We start from the raw sequence: 20,723 nt of genomic DNA on the forward strand, positions 1-20,723 counted from the left end.
ATTATTGATTTTAAACAGTTGCTGCGTTGACAAGCAATTTAAGAAAATATGTATTGCAAATATTGACAATAAAAACTATATCTTGTCAAATTCATCCTATTACCGAACGAAACTATTCATAATTTCACGAAGCAATGTAGATGTAAATAACGTTAAAATTTTATGCGATTGAGACAAATGCAGCAATGTATTCTCTTGTGTTGTAATTTTTCATGTCGTGTGATCTTCGTAAGTAGTTTAGTGAATGTAATGGTAAATAAATTATTTTACTCTAATGGACAGTAGTTTAATTGGTGCTTAAAATCTATTCGATATTAAAACGCGTGAACAATATTTAAAAACAAGTGGAGTGTTAAAGTATGTAAAATGTGTTTTGTGAAGTGATAACGTCAAGCTCAGCTGGTCCAACGAGCGGTAAAATTTTTGCGACTTTTTCTTAATCTCTGTAGCTCCTTTTCGCTCTATTTCTTCAGCGAGGTATGCAGTAATTTGTTATTTTCTTTGGGGTTGGTCGGTATCTAATTTAAATAACCAAACAAAGTAAAGGCTAAAATGTACCTTAAGGGCCATTGAGTTGGGCAACCAAAATTTTTTTGGAGAAAGGTCTATGCCTAAGTAACTGACCCGTAAAATCTTAACCGGCGGAGATTTATAGTTTTTTAGAAATTAATTATCAAAGTTTCATAATTTTTCATACAATTTCGAGCAACCATCTTGACATTTGTTTTTTTTGTTGCGTTTCGTTTTTGCAAGTACAATTCTTGTAAAATGTAATTTTTTTCAATGATGGAATATTATATGTATTCAATATTAAGCTGCGAAAGTCCGAATCTAGCTAAAAAACGTTACGCTAAAATAAAGCATTGCATTATCATAAGACTTGCCACAGAACCGAAGCTGTCAACCCCGAATTCCACGTGGTCTTGTCTGCCCTACCCCTAGAGTGTATGTAAAAAGCCGGAGGCGCGGAGGGAGAGCAGCCCTCGCCCGCCGTGACAAAGCTCGGGAGCCGTGCGGAGCGGAGCGGCTGAGGCTGGTCGCTGAAGGCGACCAACAAGCCGAAGCTGCGAAGCGGAGTACGGGCGACCGTGCTTTGTCACGCAAGGGCGGAAGGGCTGCACTTCCCGTAGCGCCGGAGCTAAGGCAGTGTCTGACACAATATAAAAATCGATTTCTGAAAAATCGATTTTTTTCAAATTTGTATTTGCAATGTAAATATAAATCCATTTTTATGTAGCCCAAGAATGGTACCATAATAAACAATCTCTGGGATCTCTTATCAGTAAAATCAGGAATTTTTTTAGTTCAGGGAATTCGATAATATTGTGAGTACATTCAGTTAATTCTAAATAATTTTTTTTACCATAAAAGAAAAAATCGAAAGTCGATTTGAGATCAAGCACACCAATTGGGTTAGCCCGCTTTGAGTAGCAGATCTGAATCGGAGCACCCTGACTTGAGTCAAATTAGGTCACTTTGAGTAGCAGATCTGAATCAGAGCACCCCAACTTGAGTCGATTTAGGTTACATTGAGTAGCATATCCGAATCAGAGCACCTCGACTTGAGTCGAGTTAGGTCACTTCGAGTAGCAGATCCGAATCGGAGCACCCCGATCCCATGTGGTCTTGTCTGTCACACAACTAGAGTGTTTTTGTAAAGCGAGGAGGCGACGAAGTGAGTCTTCTGGCGAAGCCCACTCGTTTCCCCCTCCTTAAAAAAGTTTACATTTTCTCCCGAAACTATTAAAAAAAATGTCAAAAATTACTGTATTTTATGTTGTATTCTTATCCCCCCTCCTTTTTCCAACCCTCCCTGCCAAATCTCCTCTCCATTACCCCCTTTTTCCTATTACATTTCGTAACATAACCTCAAAAATTGTTTTGCATTTTTCTCGAAAAGGGGGGGGGGGTTCCGCACCTCCCCCTTCACAGAGGGGGTTCCTCTCCCCCCCTCCTCACCTCCTCCCCCCCTTTACCCCCCTCCCTCAACGGCCCTTAAAGTACATTTTTACCATCGTAGTATTAATTTATTTACTTTTGCATGATGGCCGTGATCCAGATTACACGTCCTCTACGTGCGCGGGAACTTGTGATATTTTTAGTTTATTAGTCGCGTCGTATGTTTTCAATGTTTCGGTCGCATATTCTATTATAGGTAACCGAATTATACACGTTTTCAGTCATGTAATCATGATTTCGTAAGGATAAAAAAGTTGAAAGTGTTTAAAGTGCCTCAAGAATGAATGAAAATAATGAACCGACTATGGAAGCCGGAGGGGTTCCACCGGCGCCGTCGTCAGCCTCATCCGATACGGCTTCAACGATAAGCACTGCTACGTCAACAATGCCAAGATCTGAAGCCTCACGACCCACAACATTTTCGAAGCCATCTGGTCTGAAACCACCGAGTAAAATTGGCCGACTCTGCTCGAATGCTGCACCTAAGCCAGCAGTTCCTATTTCACCGAGAGCTGGTAAGTTTTTGCATTAACATTTTTTTATCTGCTTTTGTTTTTCATAGCAGTGTAAATTAGTTTGCTTAATTTATTTAATTTAATTTGACTTCTGTAGTTTTCAAATCATAATATTCTTTACAAACTGCAATTGACAACTTCTTAAGTGAATTTAAACAATATTAAACTGATTCAGATAATTTTATATTATCAAATTACCAAAAGTACTTGAGATTTAATAGAAATCCATTTTTCAAATATAATTCCAATAAATTCTAAGTTTTGTCCTTGTTTTGTGTAATATGTATGTATGGATATGGTAAAAGCTGGTGCCTGGTGCTTATGTTTCTGTTTTAAAAAAATGTATGTTTTATCATAAGATTCATCTTCATCATTGGTACCATAAAGTATAATTGTATAATATGTATGTATGGATATGGTAAAAGCTGGTGCCTGGTGCTTATGTTTCTGTTTTAAAAAAATGTATGTTTTATCATAAGATTCATCTTCATCGTTGGTACCATAAAGTATAATTGACCGTATAAATATTGTATTTTAAATTCTTAGTTCATCAATTCTTAGCAATGCATAAAAGTAAATAGGAATAGCTATGAATCAAGTTCTTTTTGAAATATAAATGTGGTATATTTTGATTTTTATCCATATCTTAAACATTTTTTTTTACATTTATTTACATGCAGTCTTAACTCTTATCTGTTTTGATATAGCCATAACACACTTTACAATTTATATCTACACTTTACAATATGTATCATGAAATGCTTTAGATAAAAAAAAATGTACACATACTTCTATTGGGCATCTCCAAAAAATCTATTTGAAATATGCCAACTAAAGATCATCACAAAAAAGAAAATTCTGTGCATAAATTAATTTTACTTAAATGCAAAATAATGATGATAGGAATAGTTTTATCCAAAAAATGATTGACAATCTTATGCTCATTAAAAAATAAATAAAATAAGATTTATTAAAAATTTCATACAATTACATACCATAATACCACAGACTAATAATAATATACTACGTATACAAATAATACCAATAATATTAGAATTACATGAAAAAATGATATGGTTCTAACTTCTTAGAATATTTCAACTTACATCACCTTGCTTATAATAAATATCTGATGCATAAGATGATCTCAGCCTAGCCATTGACCATTCTAAAGGACAAGTTGCAAACAAGAATATTTAAAAGAGGCGTAAATTTATTCATCAAATCAGGTTTTCAATCGTTATTTTATGTGTGTATTTGAATTCGAACTATAAAATAAAATGTTTAACCGAATTGGGTAAAGTCGAAACTTCTTATTTTATTTTAACGATCACGTCTCAAAATGGTGGTTATCTTTTATTTATTTGTAAATGGCGACTATCGAATTTCACCCGCAGTTATTCACAACAAGTAATTTGCTTCGGTTTGTGCGCATCGATCGCTAGTATTCGATTCGATGCAGTAACACGATTTCTCTCCAATGTGCGTGATAAAAACTCTTATTCAGTAGAAATATTATTTCTTTAAATACCTTTGAGCAACATATAGCTCATAGCTAACTAGCGATAATGTTATTATTGTCAATTAAGTAACAGTTTCGCATGATGATTATTAAACACGATATATGCAAAATTTACATGTCGGTATTACTTTATCGTCAACGTCAGTATTTGTTATTATCTCAGTGTATCATGAATATTTGCGAGAAAGAATCTTACTTAAATCGGTTATAATCTACGCAAATTTTTTTATCTTTTCATCAAAAGCAGTACAGGAGTTCGTCTGTAATTGAGTAAAAAACGTAACAGGTTTAATAATGACTTCACTCGAACTTATATTAATTAGGTTTATTAAACGTATAACACTTTCGAAACAATGATCCGGTTTGAAACGAAAGCAAGCACTTGTTTACTGTTTTTTTTAAGTTCACTGCAATCTATTGGCAAAAAATTACATCCTGTTCTGCTCTAGCCAATACCGGTTCTCGATACGGCCTTCGTTATGTTATTTACATAACTATTGGTACCGTTACTTCATCTCAGTTATGAGGAAGTGAACTGTAAAGGCTGTTAAATGATAATAGCTGTTATTAGAGTTGCATCGAACTAATGCATACCCAAACGAAAGTATGTGGTGCAGACTTCAGTGTCGCAGGAGTAAACATAGAATTCCTTTCCGTTTTCGATGTACCTAGCAATCTCAAGAATACGAAAGGCTTAACTAGATACGTGATGGCAAATGTTGATAGGCGACGATCGTTACGGTGTGTGAGCCATCAACCCCTTCTGCCCTATTTACTCGACCGAGACATATTTGCATCGTACAGTGCAATGCACTCAATAGCTACTAGAGCAGAGTAGGGAACTGTAGTGCTTACCTATGTAGGTATTATAACTGCATATTATTGTAGGTTTAGGTACTTTGTTATATAATATTATTATTTATCACTTTTAGAATTCATCTGTTCATATAGGCTTAATAGGTATGTTCTACGAACTAAGTACCCTTTTATCATATTTCAACATGGGTTTCGAAAGCCCTCTCAACATTCCTCGAAGTCTATTCCACCTTGAAGCAGATAGTTTTTAATTAGTTAAGAAATTTAATTGAAATTCCACGAAGATACAATGTTATTTCATATTTAAAAATGCTCGTCGGATAACTAAATAAATATGCGTTCTTCTCTTCATCTATAATCACTGCCAATAGTTGTTTCTTTGGACTCTGCAACGTGGCTTGTCATTTTATTAAAGGCACTTTCACCACAACTAACCATGACGATACGAAGATTTTACAAGCTCATGTATCAAATATGAATGGTCGTGAAAATCATTGAATAGTTCATAATGCAAAGTGAGATGACGCCGCGAAATGCGAATCCAATATGAAATTACACCAATTAACGATGTTCAGCCATAGTCTGGACTTTCTTTTATTTTTTACTAGCGACCCGCCCATGCTTCGCATGGGTGCAATGGCACGGCCGCGGCGGCCGGCCGGTACCGCCGCAAACGCTACGTCCCGCAATTTTTAAATCTGTAATATCTTCGAAAATATTCACTTAAATCATACGGTGTAAAGGGCCATATAGATCTATATTAAATGAACAATGTATTTAAGGTATTAAATTGGTTAAGAATTAATGCTGTATTGGTTAAAATCGCTTCGAAAATTAGCCATTATTTGTCGTAAAAAGTAAATGACAAAAAAAAGTAATTGTGGGTTATCCATAAGAGATAGACATATACCATCGCGGACTTTTCTGTAGACCTTTTCAATGTGTATAATACTTAGTACATTATTTTGATAAAACTCGTAGGGTTCAGCCTGCGTTTGCAATGTAAGCGGAATAAATGTAATTTTTTACGACATCACATTAGAAACCTCAAAAATAACAGTACTTCTCCACTACTTAATGGATATTATTATACATATAAACCTTCCTCTTGAATCACTCTATCTATTAAAAAAAACCGCATCAAAATCCGTTGCGTAGTTTCAAAGATTTAAGCGTACAAAGGGACATAGGGACATAGGGACAGGGAAAGCGACTTTGTTTTATACTATGTAGTGATGATATCCCATAGAAACTAAGAAATTAACGTTACAAATGAAGTCAGTTTTATCTATGTAAATAAAATTGCAATGCGAAGAAACAACAAGCTATGTTGGATTAAAGTTGGAAGCTCAGACTTCGTTTTACTTATCTTGTGACTGCAGGCCGTAACTAACAACACTAAATGGCATCTCGACCTAATTAATGTCTGCTGATGAAGCAAGCACGAGCTATGCTTTAAGATAAACATCTCGATAATATCTTGTCACATACACGTAACACGATTACATTAAAAATTTGTGAACAGTATTGCTACTGACTTCTTAACGTGACGCACCTTTTATTGATTTAGCTTCTAAAATAACACAACGAGTTTTCTTACAAGCTTACCCTTTTTACCTTTTCAAGGGTGAACTTCCAAAGATTTTTTTCTCTTGTTCCTTCTAAGCGTGTAATACGAGTTGTGTGTTGATATTATGTTTGTCAGTTATGAAGTAAATTTTCATTTCGCACGCTATGATTTTAGATACCTATTTGATCCATTGAAATGTTGCGTCTTTCCAAACTATACAAGGCCAGTACGCAACGGTGTGAAACTAATCACGTATAGTTTGGAAATAACTTTTTTACCAAGTTCTTCCAATCTATACAACAGCAGTACGCAAATACTCGCGTATACTTTGTAGTGAAGTAAGTAAGAATAGCGCTCCAAAGTATACAGCACCAGTACGCATGCGGACTAATCGTGTATGTTTCGGAGTAAGCGCGGCGTCTTTAAATTGCTCGCGCTTATATTATTGTATTGCTGTTTTGAAATCTATTATTAAAATGCATGTGTATTGTGTATATGTAATGTTACGTACTGATCGTATATTTTTTGTATCGAGGATGCTTGTGTCGTCGTTCCCGACTATACTGCACGACTTACAATTGACAATAGTGCTAAAATGTAAGAATCTAATAAGTCCAGAAGAAGACGGTTGCGACTTGCGAGGCGACGGAGCCCCGCGAAGCGGGGCTCCTATTTTTGTATAGTTAAAAAAAACACGAACCTAACCTAACCCAACCTAACCCTTATATCTGTTACCTATTTATTTTTATAAGCTCACCTAATAATATTTTTATTCCATATTTTACTGAATCAATAATAATCAAGAAGAATAAAAGTAGATAGATATAGCTGTACAATACAAGTCTCTGATTACCTATATATTTATTATGTCGCTCAAGCGTAAGTGGTGTAGTAGGTATATTTAGTTATATTTTGCGTACTGATCGTGTATACTTTGGAACGAAGAAGCAAGCATCCGCGTTACAAAGTATACACGATCAGTACGCAAAATTCGTGTATATTTTGTAATAACAAACTTAAAAACAGCATTACAAAGTATACACGAGCAGTTTCCTATGGTTGCGTTCTGGCTATGTATAGTTTGGAAATACGCTGAAATGTTACATTTTTTAGGCCTGACCTTGAGTTTTTTAGAGGACGCAATTTTATTTTTTTGATGTGTAGGGGGGGTCAGTGTGAAGCTAAAACCAAGTTTGTGGGGTCGCCACCCTTGTCCCATGGCCGCCATCTTGAAAATAGCGGTTGAAATGGTTTTAACGATATATCTCTTAAACTATTTATCTGATAATAAAACAATTTTAACATTATTTGTTGCAAATTAAATTCTCTACAACTTTGATTCAGTAACTTTTTGTCGTAGAACCATAAATAAAAAAGTTATAAGCGAAAATGTTCAGAAATTAGAGCTATTTATATTTTTCAATAAAACTTTTTTTTATCATTTTACGAAGAAATGATATAAGACTATTTTTGTAGATTGTTTTTCGAGGAACAACTTTTATATACAACATTTTTTCATTACGTCAATAGCTAAGGTTTTACAGCGCTCAGAAGTGAGTAGGTACTATAGTTCAGTAGTAACTATACATAATAAATTGGCTATTGGCTCTTTTCCCAGACTCCACAACAATGGAAGCACACTGCAGAACATTTCAGCCCTGCTTTTCGACGTAAAAAAAAACGCACTTCCAGACTCTACCTCCTGGGTTGTGGGGAAAAGATTCAATAATTAATTATTAATAATATTGTAAAATTAATTATTAAAAATATTATTATAACAAAAATAAAATAATTACTGGTGACAAATTATTATTAGTACACACATAATATATCGTATTCTGTATAGTAAAGAGTACTTAAAATAGTACTCACTTCGGATGGCTGTAAAACCTTAGCTATTTACTTAATGAAAAAATCTTGTAAATAAAAGTTGTTCTACGAAAAACAATCTACAAAAATGGTCTGATATAATTTCTTCGTAAACTTATAAAAAAAAAGTTTTATTGAAAAATATAAACATCTCTAATTTCTGAACATTTTCGCTTATAACTTTTTTGTTTATAGTTCTACGACAAAAAGTTACTGAACCTAAGTTGTAGAGAATTTAATTTGCAACGAATAATGTTAAAATTGTTTTATTATCAGATAAATAGTTTAAGAGATATATCGTAAAAACCATTTCAACCGCTATTTTCAAGATGACGGCCGTGGGACAAGGGTGGCGACCCCACAAACTTGGTGATAGCTTCACACTGACCCCCCCTACACATCAAAAAAATAAAATTGCGTCCTCTAAAAAATGCGACCCCAAATGTAACTTTTCAATGGACCAATTGTTTTGTGGAATTCTCATAGGATGTAATCCTACTGACATTACTACTTCCTCGCAGAATAACAACAGGTCGGCAACTGTTTCAATAATTATTGCGGATGCTTATGGGCGTTTTTGTCGCCTACCATCAGGTGATACGTCTAGCCGTTTTAGTTTAAAATTATTTAGATGCATTAGCAGCTTGAGCTATATTTTACATCTCCTATTCATATAAATAAATGCTTTGAAATATATTTGCGCAAACACAGACTTCCTACTCAATCAAAGTTTTAATTTAACGGCCCTTTCATCGAAATTAAATAATGAGCCGTTTATTTTACTTTTCAAATTAATTATTTATCAAGGCCGGAACAAAGAATATATTGAATAGTAGGTAACAGTCACATTATTGCAATCTAAAATAACATTTCTATGTCGCGTCTATTTGTGGTAGACTTTAATATAAGGGCAATAGGTGAAGGTGATCTAACAATGAGAAATACGATCGATGATAATACTTTACAACTGAATTTATGTTTTATTATGATATAAGTAGGTGCATCTGATACATAAAGAACGATTTAAAAAATACATCTTTATAACAAGGGTATTCAGTTCGAGCGTTTATCTCTTTCTGAGTGCACGTGTGAATTGTACTATTGTATTATACGTATTTCTGTGATAACTAAATACCGCGTTCGCGCGAGATTCGCGTTGTGCGCGAGTGGCATTATGCGCCTTATGAATCATGGCGGAGAGCACAGAATGCAATGTTGACCTACCTAGTAATGAGAATTATGAGTTGAATAATATGTTTGCTATTGAGGACTTACACCAATCGAACGACGAGAGGAATGTGGTTTTATTACAACCGACAAAGCGTGGAAGAGAATCAGACAATGAACAAGAGGAAGAATGGACCCAAGTTTCGAGAAAAATTAAAAAAAAAGCATTAGAGGACATACAAATTAGCGTTACGTGCAAGGAGAAATTTCCCAAGCAGTATGCATTAGCGAATATATTTAAAGATAACTGCATTAAAGGTATTTTACGAATAAAATACACGAATCCGTACAAAATTATAATTACCTTCTCTACGGAGATTTGTGCAGAAAAATTTTTGAGCTGTGAAGCATTTGTTGAGATGGGATGGAGCTCGTCGAAAGTGTGGGAGGTTGGGTTTTCGTATGGAGTTGTAAAGGACATTGACGCTGATCTACCAGATGAAGACCTACTTAAATCAATAGATAGCCCGGTTAAAATAGCTAACATCAGGCGATTAAACCGGAGGTCTGGTGATGAGTGGATCCCCAGTGAATGTGTTAGAATTGGGTTTGAGGGTCCTACGCTTCCGCCTTTTATTTACATATACGAGTTGAGAGTAAAAGTGGATACGTATATATTCCCTGTGACTCAGTGTACGCATTGTTGGAGGTTCGGACATACAAAAAAATTTTGTCCTTCAAATAGAATAATATGCCCGAAGTGTGCAGATCATCATGAAAATTGTGATAGTACTATCTTCAAGTGTTCTAATTGCAGGGGAAGTCATACGGCGTTCTCTAGAATATGTCCTACCTACGCGAGAGAAAAGCGGGTGAGAGAATTAATGTCTGAATTTAACGTCACTTATAGAAAGGCTTTAACTATGTATGTCCCTCCTACGCCTATCCATAGAGTGGATTATAAAAAAATTGACGACACGCATGAAGACAATCTGGATAATTCGGTTACAATTAATCTGAAAAATGACGAGTATGTGGCGTCGTCCGCTAATAAGTCAAATAAAAGTTATGCGGAAGCTCTTCAAACACCGAAACATAATATTAATAATAAAAAAGGAAAAAAAATCTTATAAGAATATTGATATTATGGATGTACAGGAAGTAGAAGAAGAAAAGGAGGTTTTTGACTGGAATCAATTTGAGTCTGACAGTTTAAACGAGTGTAGCATTAATAATTCAAAAAATCATAAAGACGGTGAAGGTACATCAAAGGATAAAAGCCTTTTTAGAGAGCTTATTACTAAAATTAAAACGATAATTTTTAATCAAAGAAATAGTTTATCTGATAAAATTAAGTGTGTAATTAAGACTGTGATTGAGTGGCTGACTTTAGTAGTAGTAGACTTTTTTTCGGATTTATCAATATTTAAGAATATTTGCAATATGTTTGTTAAAAATGGATAGCTTACCAAACAATGTAACATTGAATCTATTTCAGTGGAATTCTAGAAGTTTAAGACCTAAGCTTAAGTCCCTGGAGTTATTGTTAATTCAAGAAAATGTACATATTGTAGCGTTATGTGAATCATGGCTACAGCCTGGAAGCCTATGCAAAGTGACTAACTATAATATGTTTCGGCAGGACAGGGACTCATCTTATGGGGGCGTAGCTATTTTAACGCATAAGTCAATAGATGCATACCAGGTACCTATTAGTGATGTTCCTTTGGGTTTAGAAATAATACATGTTAAAATTAAGAACTGTTCTATCGTTGAAAATATTTATTCCTTATACTGCCCGAGTAATGTTACTATTTCACAAAATGATTGGGAGTTGTTATTCGCTAGGATGAATTATAAGTCTATCGTAATGGGCGATTTCAACGCGCATCATTCCGCTTGGTCGAATAAGACCGATTTGAGGGGCGTAAGACTGTTTGATTCTTTGATTGATAATAATTTAGGTATTCTGAATGATGGAAGAGCTACTAGATTTCAATTGGTTGAGAATGTTTTACGAGAATCTTCACCTGATGTTACACTTGTTTCGAATGATATTTATTTGAATTTTTCTTGGAATGTAACGAATGAATGTATGGGAAGTGATCATTTAATAATTAAAATAAAAGCCGTCATATCATATGTACCTAAAAATATTAAGCGTAGAAATTTTAAATTGGCTAATTGGCCGGGTTACACAAATTTTTTGAGGAATGAATTTTTGAATTTTGATTTTAATATTGATTATGATGTACAACAATTATATAATCTATTTATAAAAACAGTCAATGTAGCTGCAGATAAATTTATACCATTTACTAAAATTTGCTTTAAACCAAAATCTAAATTCGTTCCCAAACCATACTGGAGCCCGGAGCTATCGAAGGCAGTTGCTTCTAGGCGTCTGGCCCTTTCTAAATTTAGGCGTAATCCGACACCAAGCAACTTGGATGTTTTAAACAATGAAATAAGAATATCACAACAACTCATTAGGAATGCACAAAACGAGCATTGGAAGAAATTTTGTTCTTCTTTTGATGACGTTTGTTCAGCACGTGATATGTGGAATAGAATGAAATGGTATAAAGGTATTCCAGCCAAGATAACCCATGTTGACTCACAGAAAGCTGAAAATCTTTTAAATGTATTGTGCCCCTATTTTGTTAGCCCAGATAAACCAGATTTCTCTTCCTTTAATGAAAAAATTGAAGCAGAAATATCTTTACATGAGTTTGAAAAATCTATTAAGGTTAAGGATACTGCTCCAGGTCACGATGAAGTGTCATATTCTATGATAAAATATTTGCCAAAAAGGGGAAAAGAAATTTTAGTTAATATTTACAATAAAATTTTATCTTCCAGTATTACTCCTCAACAATGGAAAGATATTCTATTAATACCCATACTTAAGCCTGGAAGAGACCTGAATGATATGAATGCTTTACGCCCTATATCACTTATATCTTGCTTGTGTAAAATATTTCATACCATTTTAAATAATAGAATAGAGTGGTTTCTTGAAAAAAAGAGATGTTTTTCAGATGATACAATTGGTTTCAGGAAGTCCAGATCAACCTTAGACTGTCTTTCTAAGCTTGCATCCCAAATTCAGTTAGGTTTTACGAAAAATCAAGTAACGATTGGTTGTTTTTTGGATATTGACAGTGCCTATAATAATGTAAATTTAGCAATTCTGACAAAAAAATTAGATCAAATAGGGGTGGGATCAAAAATATGTAATTACTTGTGGTGTTTTCTTAATTCCAGGAATTTAGTTGTGAAAGTGGATGATTCTTTTATAAAACGTAAAACCAGCCAAGGTTTAGCTCAAGGGGATTCATTATCCCCATTATTATTTAACGTTTACACATTAGGTATTTGTCAGGTGCTCAATAGTGTTCATATGTCCCAATTTGCCGATGACTTTGTACTTTATATTACGGAGAAAAATATAGATATTGCTAAGTCCAAATTACAGAGTGTTCTAAATAGTGTTATTTCAATGTTTTATGATATAGGCCTGGAAATATCACCAAATAAAAGTAAGATTTGTGTGTTTAGTAAGGGGTGTAATAAGAAATCTATTTCTATTAATATTGATCAATTTAACGTGCCGCTGGTTAGAAGTTAAATATTTGGGCTTATGGCTTGATCAGTCATTAAGATGGAATAAACACATTAATGAAACTATCAGTAAAGTGTCCAGATTTGTTCAATTATTTAAAGTTCTGGCAGGCAGTAGCTGGGGTGTACATCCAAAATATCTACGTACATTATACATTTCACTGATAAGGAGTCGCTTAGATTATGCTAGCTTCTTGTATGGGGATGGTTGTAGATCCAACCTGTATAAGTTGGAAAAAATTCAAAATTTAGTTATGCGCATTATTGGAGGATTTATTAGAAGCACACCTATCCATGTAATGGAAAGTGAACTTGGTTTACAACCATTGCATATACGGCGTCAATATTTATCTGGTAAAACTTTATTAAAAATTAAATCTAGAAATGATAATCTATTGGATATTTTAAACGAATTATCGATTGCATGTTCAGACAATAATAATCTTTGGCGTAGGAAGCATAAACCACTATTGATAGAATCTTATACATTGTTTAAGGATAAGGTGATGTTTTCTAGAGATGTCTTAGGGCGATATAGTCTGGATACTTGGATAAATCATATTAACCTAGTTGATGCTATTAAAACTGACATTCCATCTGTAAGCAGACCGAAAAATAAAATAGATAGAAATATTTTGTCTACCATTTGTAATGATTTTATTAGTGGGGGGTATACGAATTATTATAAGGTGTATACGGATGCATCCAAACACAGTTATGGTCTTGGTGCCGCCTTTTATGATGAGCAGACTCTAGAGTTTATGAAGTTTAGAATAGCTGTTATAGATAATGTTAATATTTCAACCATGCATCTAGAGTTACTCGCCATTGTTGAAGCCCTGTCCTATGTCTACTCTCTTAATACTAAAAAAACGGTTATATACACTGATTCAAAGAGCGCCTTATACCACTTGGCTCAATGCACCTCTTCAGCAAGAGGTCTCCCTGCAGCCTATGAGGCTTTGAAAATAATCTATAATTTTCAATTAAGTAAAAGAGAAGTCATTTTGCAGTGGATTCCATCTCATACGAACATTATAGGCAACGATAAGGCGGATGAATTAGCGAGATTAGGTGCTTCTGACGGCATGGTTTTGAATATTATACCTTTCTTTACAGAGTATCTACCATACCTACAAGGAACGATTCAGAATTTGTGGAAAGATAACTTTGATCGTAGATCTAGAGAGAAGGGTATCTGGTATAGAACCATGCAGTCGGAACCTTTAAGATGTCCTTGGATCTGTAAATGTGATTTTAAAAGACCCGAAATTGTGATTGCTTTACGTCTTCGCTCCGGGCACATTCCATTGAATCAGTTTAAATATCTAATGCGTAAATCGAATACAATGAATTGTGCACAGTGTGGAGTGGTTGAGGATGTTTATCATGTCTTGATGGAGTGTGTCCGGAACCAAACTGAACGGAAAAGAGCCCTACCAGATGACTATTTAACTAAGGTTGGATTTTGTAATAGCTGTCTGGCATTTCCGATGTCGGACAATGCAAGACAGCTATACAAGCTAGGTAATGTGTATTTAAATCAGAGCTAATTACATGTTTTTGAGGACATACGGAGCGACATAATCGACTTCCGACTAAGCTCCTTAAATAAAGATTAAAAAAAAAAAAAAAAAAAAAAAAACAAGGGTATTAAAAATTCAATCAATTTCAATAAAAAATAGACTCTTTCCATTTGATTAGAATTCTGGTAATGTAATGTATCTTAAATGAATTATATAAAAAGAAAGCATCAGCTTTAAAAAAAGTAATTCAATACCCATACATGCAAATGGCGTTCTACATATATTGATTAAAATATCTCTTGCTATTCAAATAGCTGGCCGCTCATCGAGATAAATTAAATCAAATACGGTCTAATAATTACGAATTTCTACTAAATGTTACTTGTGCGAAGTTGAATACGAGACCAGTCATACAGAACATGTGATTGCATTTATGTTTAGTGCCGAAACTAATCTAGTATTGCATGTAGATAACCTTGAGGTTAAACGCGAACGTTTCGCTTTACGACATAAAAATATAACACAATTTTAAGTACAGGAATAATTTAAGGAATAAATTTAGGTGAAAGTTAAGGCAGTGTATTATAGGGCGACCGACCATTACGCCAATTAATGACGATTATTTAATGCGAGTTCTCATAAAAAAGAACGAAATACAAACGAAAAAAATATTAAACAATAGAAGGATAAATAAAATAGCAGAGAAATATGTAGGTCTAAAGTCTTTCCACACAATTTTTATAGATTTTGCGTTGCGATAGATCGGACCTTTGAGACAAATATAAACTTTTTATCGTAAAGAATAACTTGAAGGGGATGAAACAGAGGGTGGATTTTATAACGAAAAAGAGAGAACGAGAAATAATGCCAGCATGAAAATTAGTAATTTTATACATATATTCACAATGATCATATCTATACTAATATTATAAAGCTGAAAAATTTGTTTGTTTGAACGCGCTAATCTCAGGAACTACTGGTCCGATTTGTAAAATTATTTCGGTGTTAGATAGCCCATTTATCGAGGAAGGCTATAGGCTATAATATTATATCATGACGCTAAGACCAACAGGAGCGGAGCAATGCGGGTGAAACTGCGTGCCACAGCTAGTCCATTAATAATTTAGCATAATCTGTAATAGCATCATATCAGTTGTATAAGAGCGTAACCTATTTTCTGCTATTTTTAAAGTGGATCAGTTGCAATCAAGCGTGATATTAATGGTGTGTATCGAAATATAAATGTTATTTATTTATCGTGTATAAATAAATATATTAGGAATAAATGTTATACATTTGTAAAGGGCCAATCATTATTCAATTTGGATATCCCACACAGCATCGTTGTTAATAACTTTACATTACGATTGCATGCTTAGAGGCGTTTAATTAATTGAAATAGACATTATAATATAAGTAGTCACAACAATAAATTATCGTAACATTAACATACACATCATATCTAAACATATTTATTTATTTACACATTACAAATAAATATGTTTAGATATTAAAGTTTAAACAAACAATATATGTAATAATATTTATGTAATTAAAGTAAATAAATGAAATCGATAGATTGGTAAATGGTAAGGTGCATAGATAGAAATAATAGGTATCTAAACTAATCATATTTTGTAATATGTATTGGAATATAAATTAAAAAAAAAATACTTAAAGAAAATTTGTACCTCCCTAAATAAACCATTATCTATTCCCTGTCAATTCTATCTGAATGTTTTACGGATTAAACTATTCCCACCGGAAAAAAATTAACAAGTCAGCCCAGAAACTTTATAGCTTACACTAGTTCTAGTGATAAAATTAATTTCTAATTTGTTTTCAAATATACTCTAGTCTCTATCTAATCTTATATCTAATCAGCGTTTAGAAAGCCATTTAAATCTTATATAATTTAACGTTAACTATAGGCAGTTAATTAGTCACTATCATTTATGTTTATATATTTACTTCTATGTTTATGCGCATAATGCAATATTTTACATAAAATGTATATCAGATGTAATAAAAAGTTAATTGTATTGTTTTACGATAAGGAGCGGTGAAAACCCTGGAACTAAAGATACTGCGGATAATCTGCGTCCTTCCTTCCCAGTCCTAACGCATAGTTACCATTCCGGGATAACGTAATTACGTTATACGATATTATTTATTTCGCAATTCAACGTAACATAAAATACAGTTGATAAATAAACGAGGAAATCTAGTAGATTCATACTCTGTGTCAACTGTCAACTGAAAATAATCATGATGTAAGATGTACTTACTACGCAAAGAAAACTCCAAGGCTACCAAGCACCGTGATAATAATAGTTTATTTATTGATGTATGTAGGTATCTTCTTATATGTGCGGCATTATATGAATTATAATTTTATCAATACATTAATACAAACCTATTATATAAATTGTTAGAAACTGATACTTAGAATATGCAATTTACAGGACTATAACATCTTGAAAAAAATCTACAACATTAAAATATATACATATTACGCGAAAAGTAATTTTGATTACATTCGGAACACGGTACTTATTAAAATAATCTAAAAATTTTCTTTAGGTACATGTAGAGATTCGCTTCCTCGTTCCCTATTTGATCGTCAATCGTCATACATCATAAATTTTCCGAGTGGATAATGTCAACGACCCGCATATGAAATGCTAGCAGCATCCTGTTATTCGATCGAATGGCAAACGTTGCCGCAGGTGATCCGATATTCCTGAAACTTAATATTGAATTCATTACTGGAAAGCGTTACGGCCTAGCGCTTGGCCGTTGGCGCAGGCGCAGAGAACACTCAATATATGCAGTGGCTAATAGCTGTGCTTATCATTAATTCAGTGCCTGAGAATGAGATGCTCTTGAAGCTCTACACTCTGCAGCGCAACGAATAATGCGTTCTACGATAGTACCAATTTTCTGAATACTAAAGTAGCTTAATAATGTACGTAAGAAAATCTTCGGAACATTTTCAAACTTAAAATGGGTACTACTTTAGGTAACGCTAGTTACCATTCTGTGCTTTATAGGATATAATTTATTTAAAAATTAAAAGATAAACGAGTAGTTAATTGCTCCGAAATTAGCGAGCGTCACATAGGTACGTGATAAGGAAATATTTAAAATACATTTTTGATTATGTATTGTATTATTAACTTTGTACTTACTATTATAAAAATTAACAATTTTAAAATAAATTTATAATGTCTTTGCCGTTTGCGTAGCCCCTATATTGTTTAGGTACTTACACTAAGTTTGAAAATAAATTATATTATTATCGATCTATGAACATTTGCAATTAGAAGCATACGGGAGCCACTTATAAACTTCTTCATCAGAGTCAAACTGCTTTTTAAACATTTTGACCAAAAAATATTCCATTTTGTCATAAAATTGTACTATATAACCATGTCAATTACGTGTTTTATTTTTTCCCATTCATCTTATTATTTGTCGTTACGGATGACGACGTAAAACTTAAAATATTTGCCCATGTTTACATATCGCCACTCACTATTTAAAATGGTCTTAGTTAAGCATTCTATTAATTGTAATGTAAATAAATTATTTGATCCGTGAGATCGTGCTCAAACATTGAGCTCGCAGTCATACCCCGGTGAGCAGCAGTCAAAACAAACGTGGACCGAATCTCGCAGTAATGTGATACCTTCATAATTTTTAAGCTGAGATCGTCAACCACGATGACGTGTTTGTTTTGGAACAATCGCGATATTTCGTAACGCGTCACATGGGCCGCTTAAAAATTCGCATATTATCAAGTCCCACTTACATTGATTTCGCCGGACGAGTTTTTTCTTTGTTTCCTATTTTGATACCTACGTCGCTTGCTTTCGGTTGTTGTGAACACGCGAATTATAGGCAATGATTTCCACTCTTAATTCGGACTGTTTCGTGCCACGGCTGCAAAAAGCATCAGCTATTATTCTTACTTAATTTCGGTATAGCTTTACGACTCATAATGACGTATTATTAAAAATCATACGCCATCTTTTATTGCTCATACTAAATGGTTAAATGTTGTCAATAACCTTTTCGTTTGCAAGGACAAATACATGTTGATTACCTCAACTCGTTTTTTTTTTAAATCGATAATGAATTTTGGCGTTATTTCCTTTACTGACTGATAGAACTGTGAGTTTTCATTTGTTGGTTTCTCCAAACATTAATTAAAATGTCGATTTATAACAACAACAAAAGTGAAGGGTATCATTTATAGATTACATTAGAGATTAAACGGCTAGGTAGTAATTTAATAGGATTTTATAATTACATCATCATCAGCATAACTTAACTGATATTTTTATCAAATCTCTACCTAATAAGGTTTTAGGATGTCCGATTTATCTTAATTGGTCAGGTTGTCCAATAACTTTGTTGTTTCGGTAGCTACATGTTTCACTTTCGCAGTAGCGCGTTGCGTTATGTGGCCTCAATTCGGTTTATGAAATCGGCATTTCCTCTGAGACATAAATTAACCCCCCATTGGTCAGGGATTACGGATTTGTGTCGGTACGTGCCTTCCGCTGCCAACCCGGAGCGCAAGTCAAGGATTGTTTGAATACCGGTGTGCCGGTCACTGCTCCGTACTATGTCAATAAGCAATTATAATATTTCTCTATATGTCTATCTCGCGATTCGAGTTTTTTAAGTCTCAGGTTTTTTGGGATTTTTATGCCAATCACTTTGCAGACAGCCCATATCAATAAGGTAATTGAGGTTATCAGATTGTAGAGTTATTAAACCATTAAAACGTTGTGTTTGCTTATTTACGATAGTAAAAGAAGGGTTTGAGGGCAAGTGATATGAGAAATTATTACTGCTGTACTGTGTATATTTTTGCTACATTTCTGCATATTTATAATGAAATCAACACATTTAATAAATTTGGAATATAATTTTTTTCTCGTGAAGTCGTGAGAAATATAAAACCTTCATAATTATTAAATACCAAACCTACCAAATTCGTACCAACCTAAGGCAAATAATATATCTGCCTAAGATAATTAACCTCGTTTTAATTGCTTTGTACGTTGTATAAATTTTAAACAATACCTTACTTTCACTTTTATAGAATAGCTATAATGACTTTGAACAAAACATAAAATATTCAGAGTGACACTTTCGTGAGCATTATTTTAAAAGAGAAACAGAAGAAAACGTAAGCAATGCAAACGTGTACAAAACAAATTGTTTTCTCAGTACTTAACAACGGCTATTTCGCAAGTTAAAATGTACAAAGGAAAGTGTTAAGTGCATCGCATTCAAAAGAGCAGCTGACTAAACATCGACTGACTGAAAATTCAATGAAAGTGTCTACAAATCATACGTAAATAATACGAATCTTATCTTACGAAAGCTTTAATATTTGTCAGCCGCATATTATACGGAAAAGGAGTAATTCAAGGCGAAAATAGTATTAATATTTAATAAACAGTAAACAGTATCAATACCATAGGTAAAATAGAGCCAGAAAAAATAATAATATCTAAATGTTCTGTTTGAAGATAAAAGTAACTTTGCAAATAAAGTATGTACATTTAAATAGGCTAAATCTACTTCGCTACTATAAAGCTCTTCGCTACGAAACTATCGAATCGTTGTCGTTCTTTAAAGAGAGGTCAGTAGAGCCAGAATAAAATATGCAAATAGACTATCGTTCATTCATAAAAGATATTTTTGCCGGGAAATGAAAACTGAACATTTGAAAATAGAACACATAATTTGAATTTTATGAAAGTAATTGCATGAATTGAGTTGAAAAATGGTTCTCTGAATTTTGGATTTAAAAATGTGTAAAAAGCGAATACAAGTTATATATAAATAGAGTCTAGTCATAACAATAGTTCAATGTCCCGACATATATACTATTATATATGCTTAGTATAAGTACATCAAATAAAGTTTTGTCCAAATAATTGAAAAATTATGCCTAATATATCCATCAAAATATTGTTAAAATACGTCATATGTTGAGAGTGCATACTTATCTCCCATAAGCCGATACGAGATTTCACACGCCGTGATTACTCAAGCTTTTATTATAATTAATTAATGTGCTGTCGGCATTTTTTACTGTTTCTCACACGTGTATATGGTAACATCATTTTCAG

General features: G+C 33.4%; 1 protein-coding gene across 10 annotated transcripts in view; it reads left to right on the forward strand.

Moving 5' to 3' along the window:
- The first annotated feature begins 180 nt into the window (after positions 1 to 180).
- The window catches only part of CLIP-190 (Cytoplasmic linker protein 190), a 59,629-nt gene continuing 39,086 nt past the window's right edge, over positions 181 to 20,723 (forward strand). For 5 of the 10 annotated variants that reach the window (XM_089699347.1, XM_089699349.1, XM_089699348.1 and 2 more), the window contains exon 1: positions 2,060 to 2,474. In XM_089699347.1, the coding sequence (XP_089555473.1) occupies positions 2,240 to 2,474 (235 nt within the window). In that variant the 5' untranslated portion in view covers positions 2,060 to 2,239. Of the gene's footprint in view, positions 478 to 2,059; positions 2,475 to 20,723 lie in introns of those variants that run through there. The other 5 variants (XM_089699344.1, XM_089699345.1, XM_089699342.1 and 2 more) reach the window with 5 other exon arrangements.

Source organism: Colias philodice, chromosome 9 (genome assembly GCF_061535455.1).
Source record: "Colias philodice isolate Cphi_HAF_F1 chromosome 9, ilColPhil1 Martin Lab GWU primary, whole genome shotgun sequence".
NCBI lineage: Eukaryota > Metazoa > Arthropoda > Insecta > Lepidoptera > Pieridae > Colias > Colias philodice.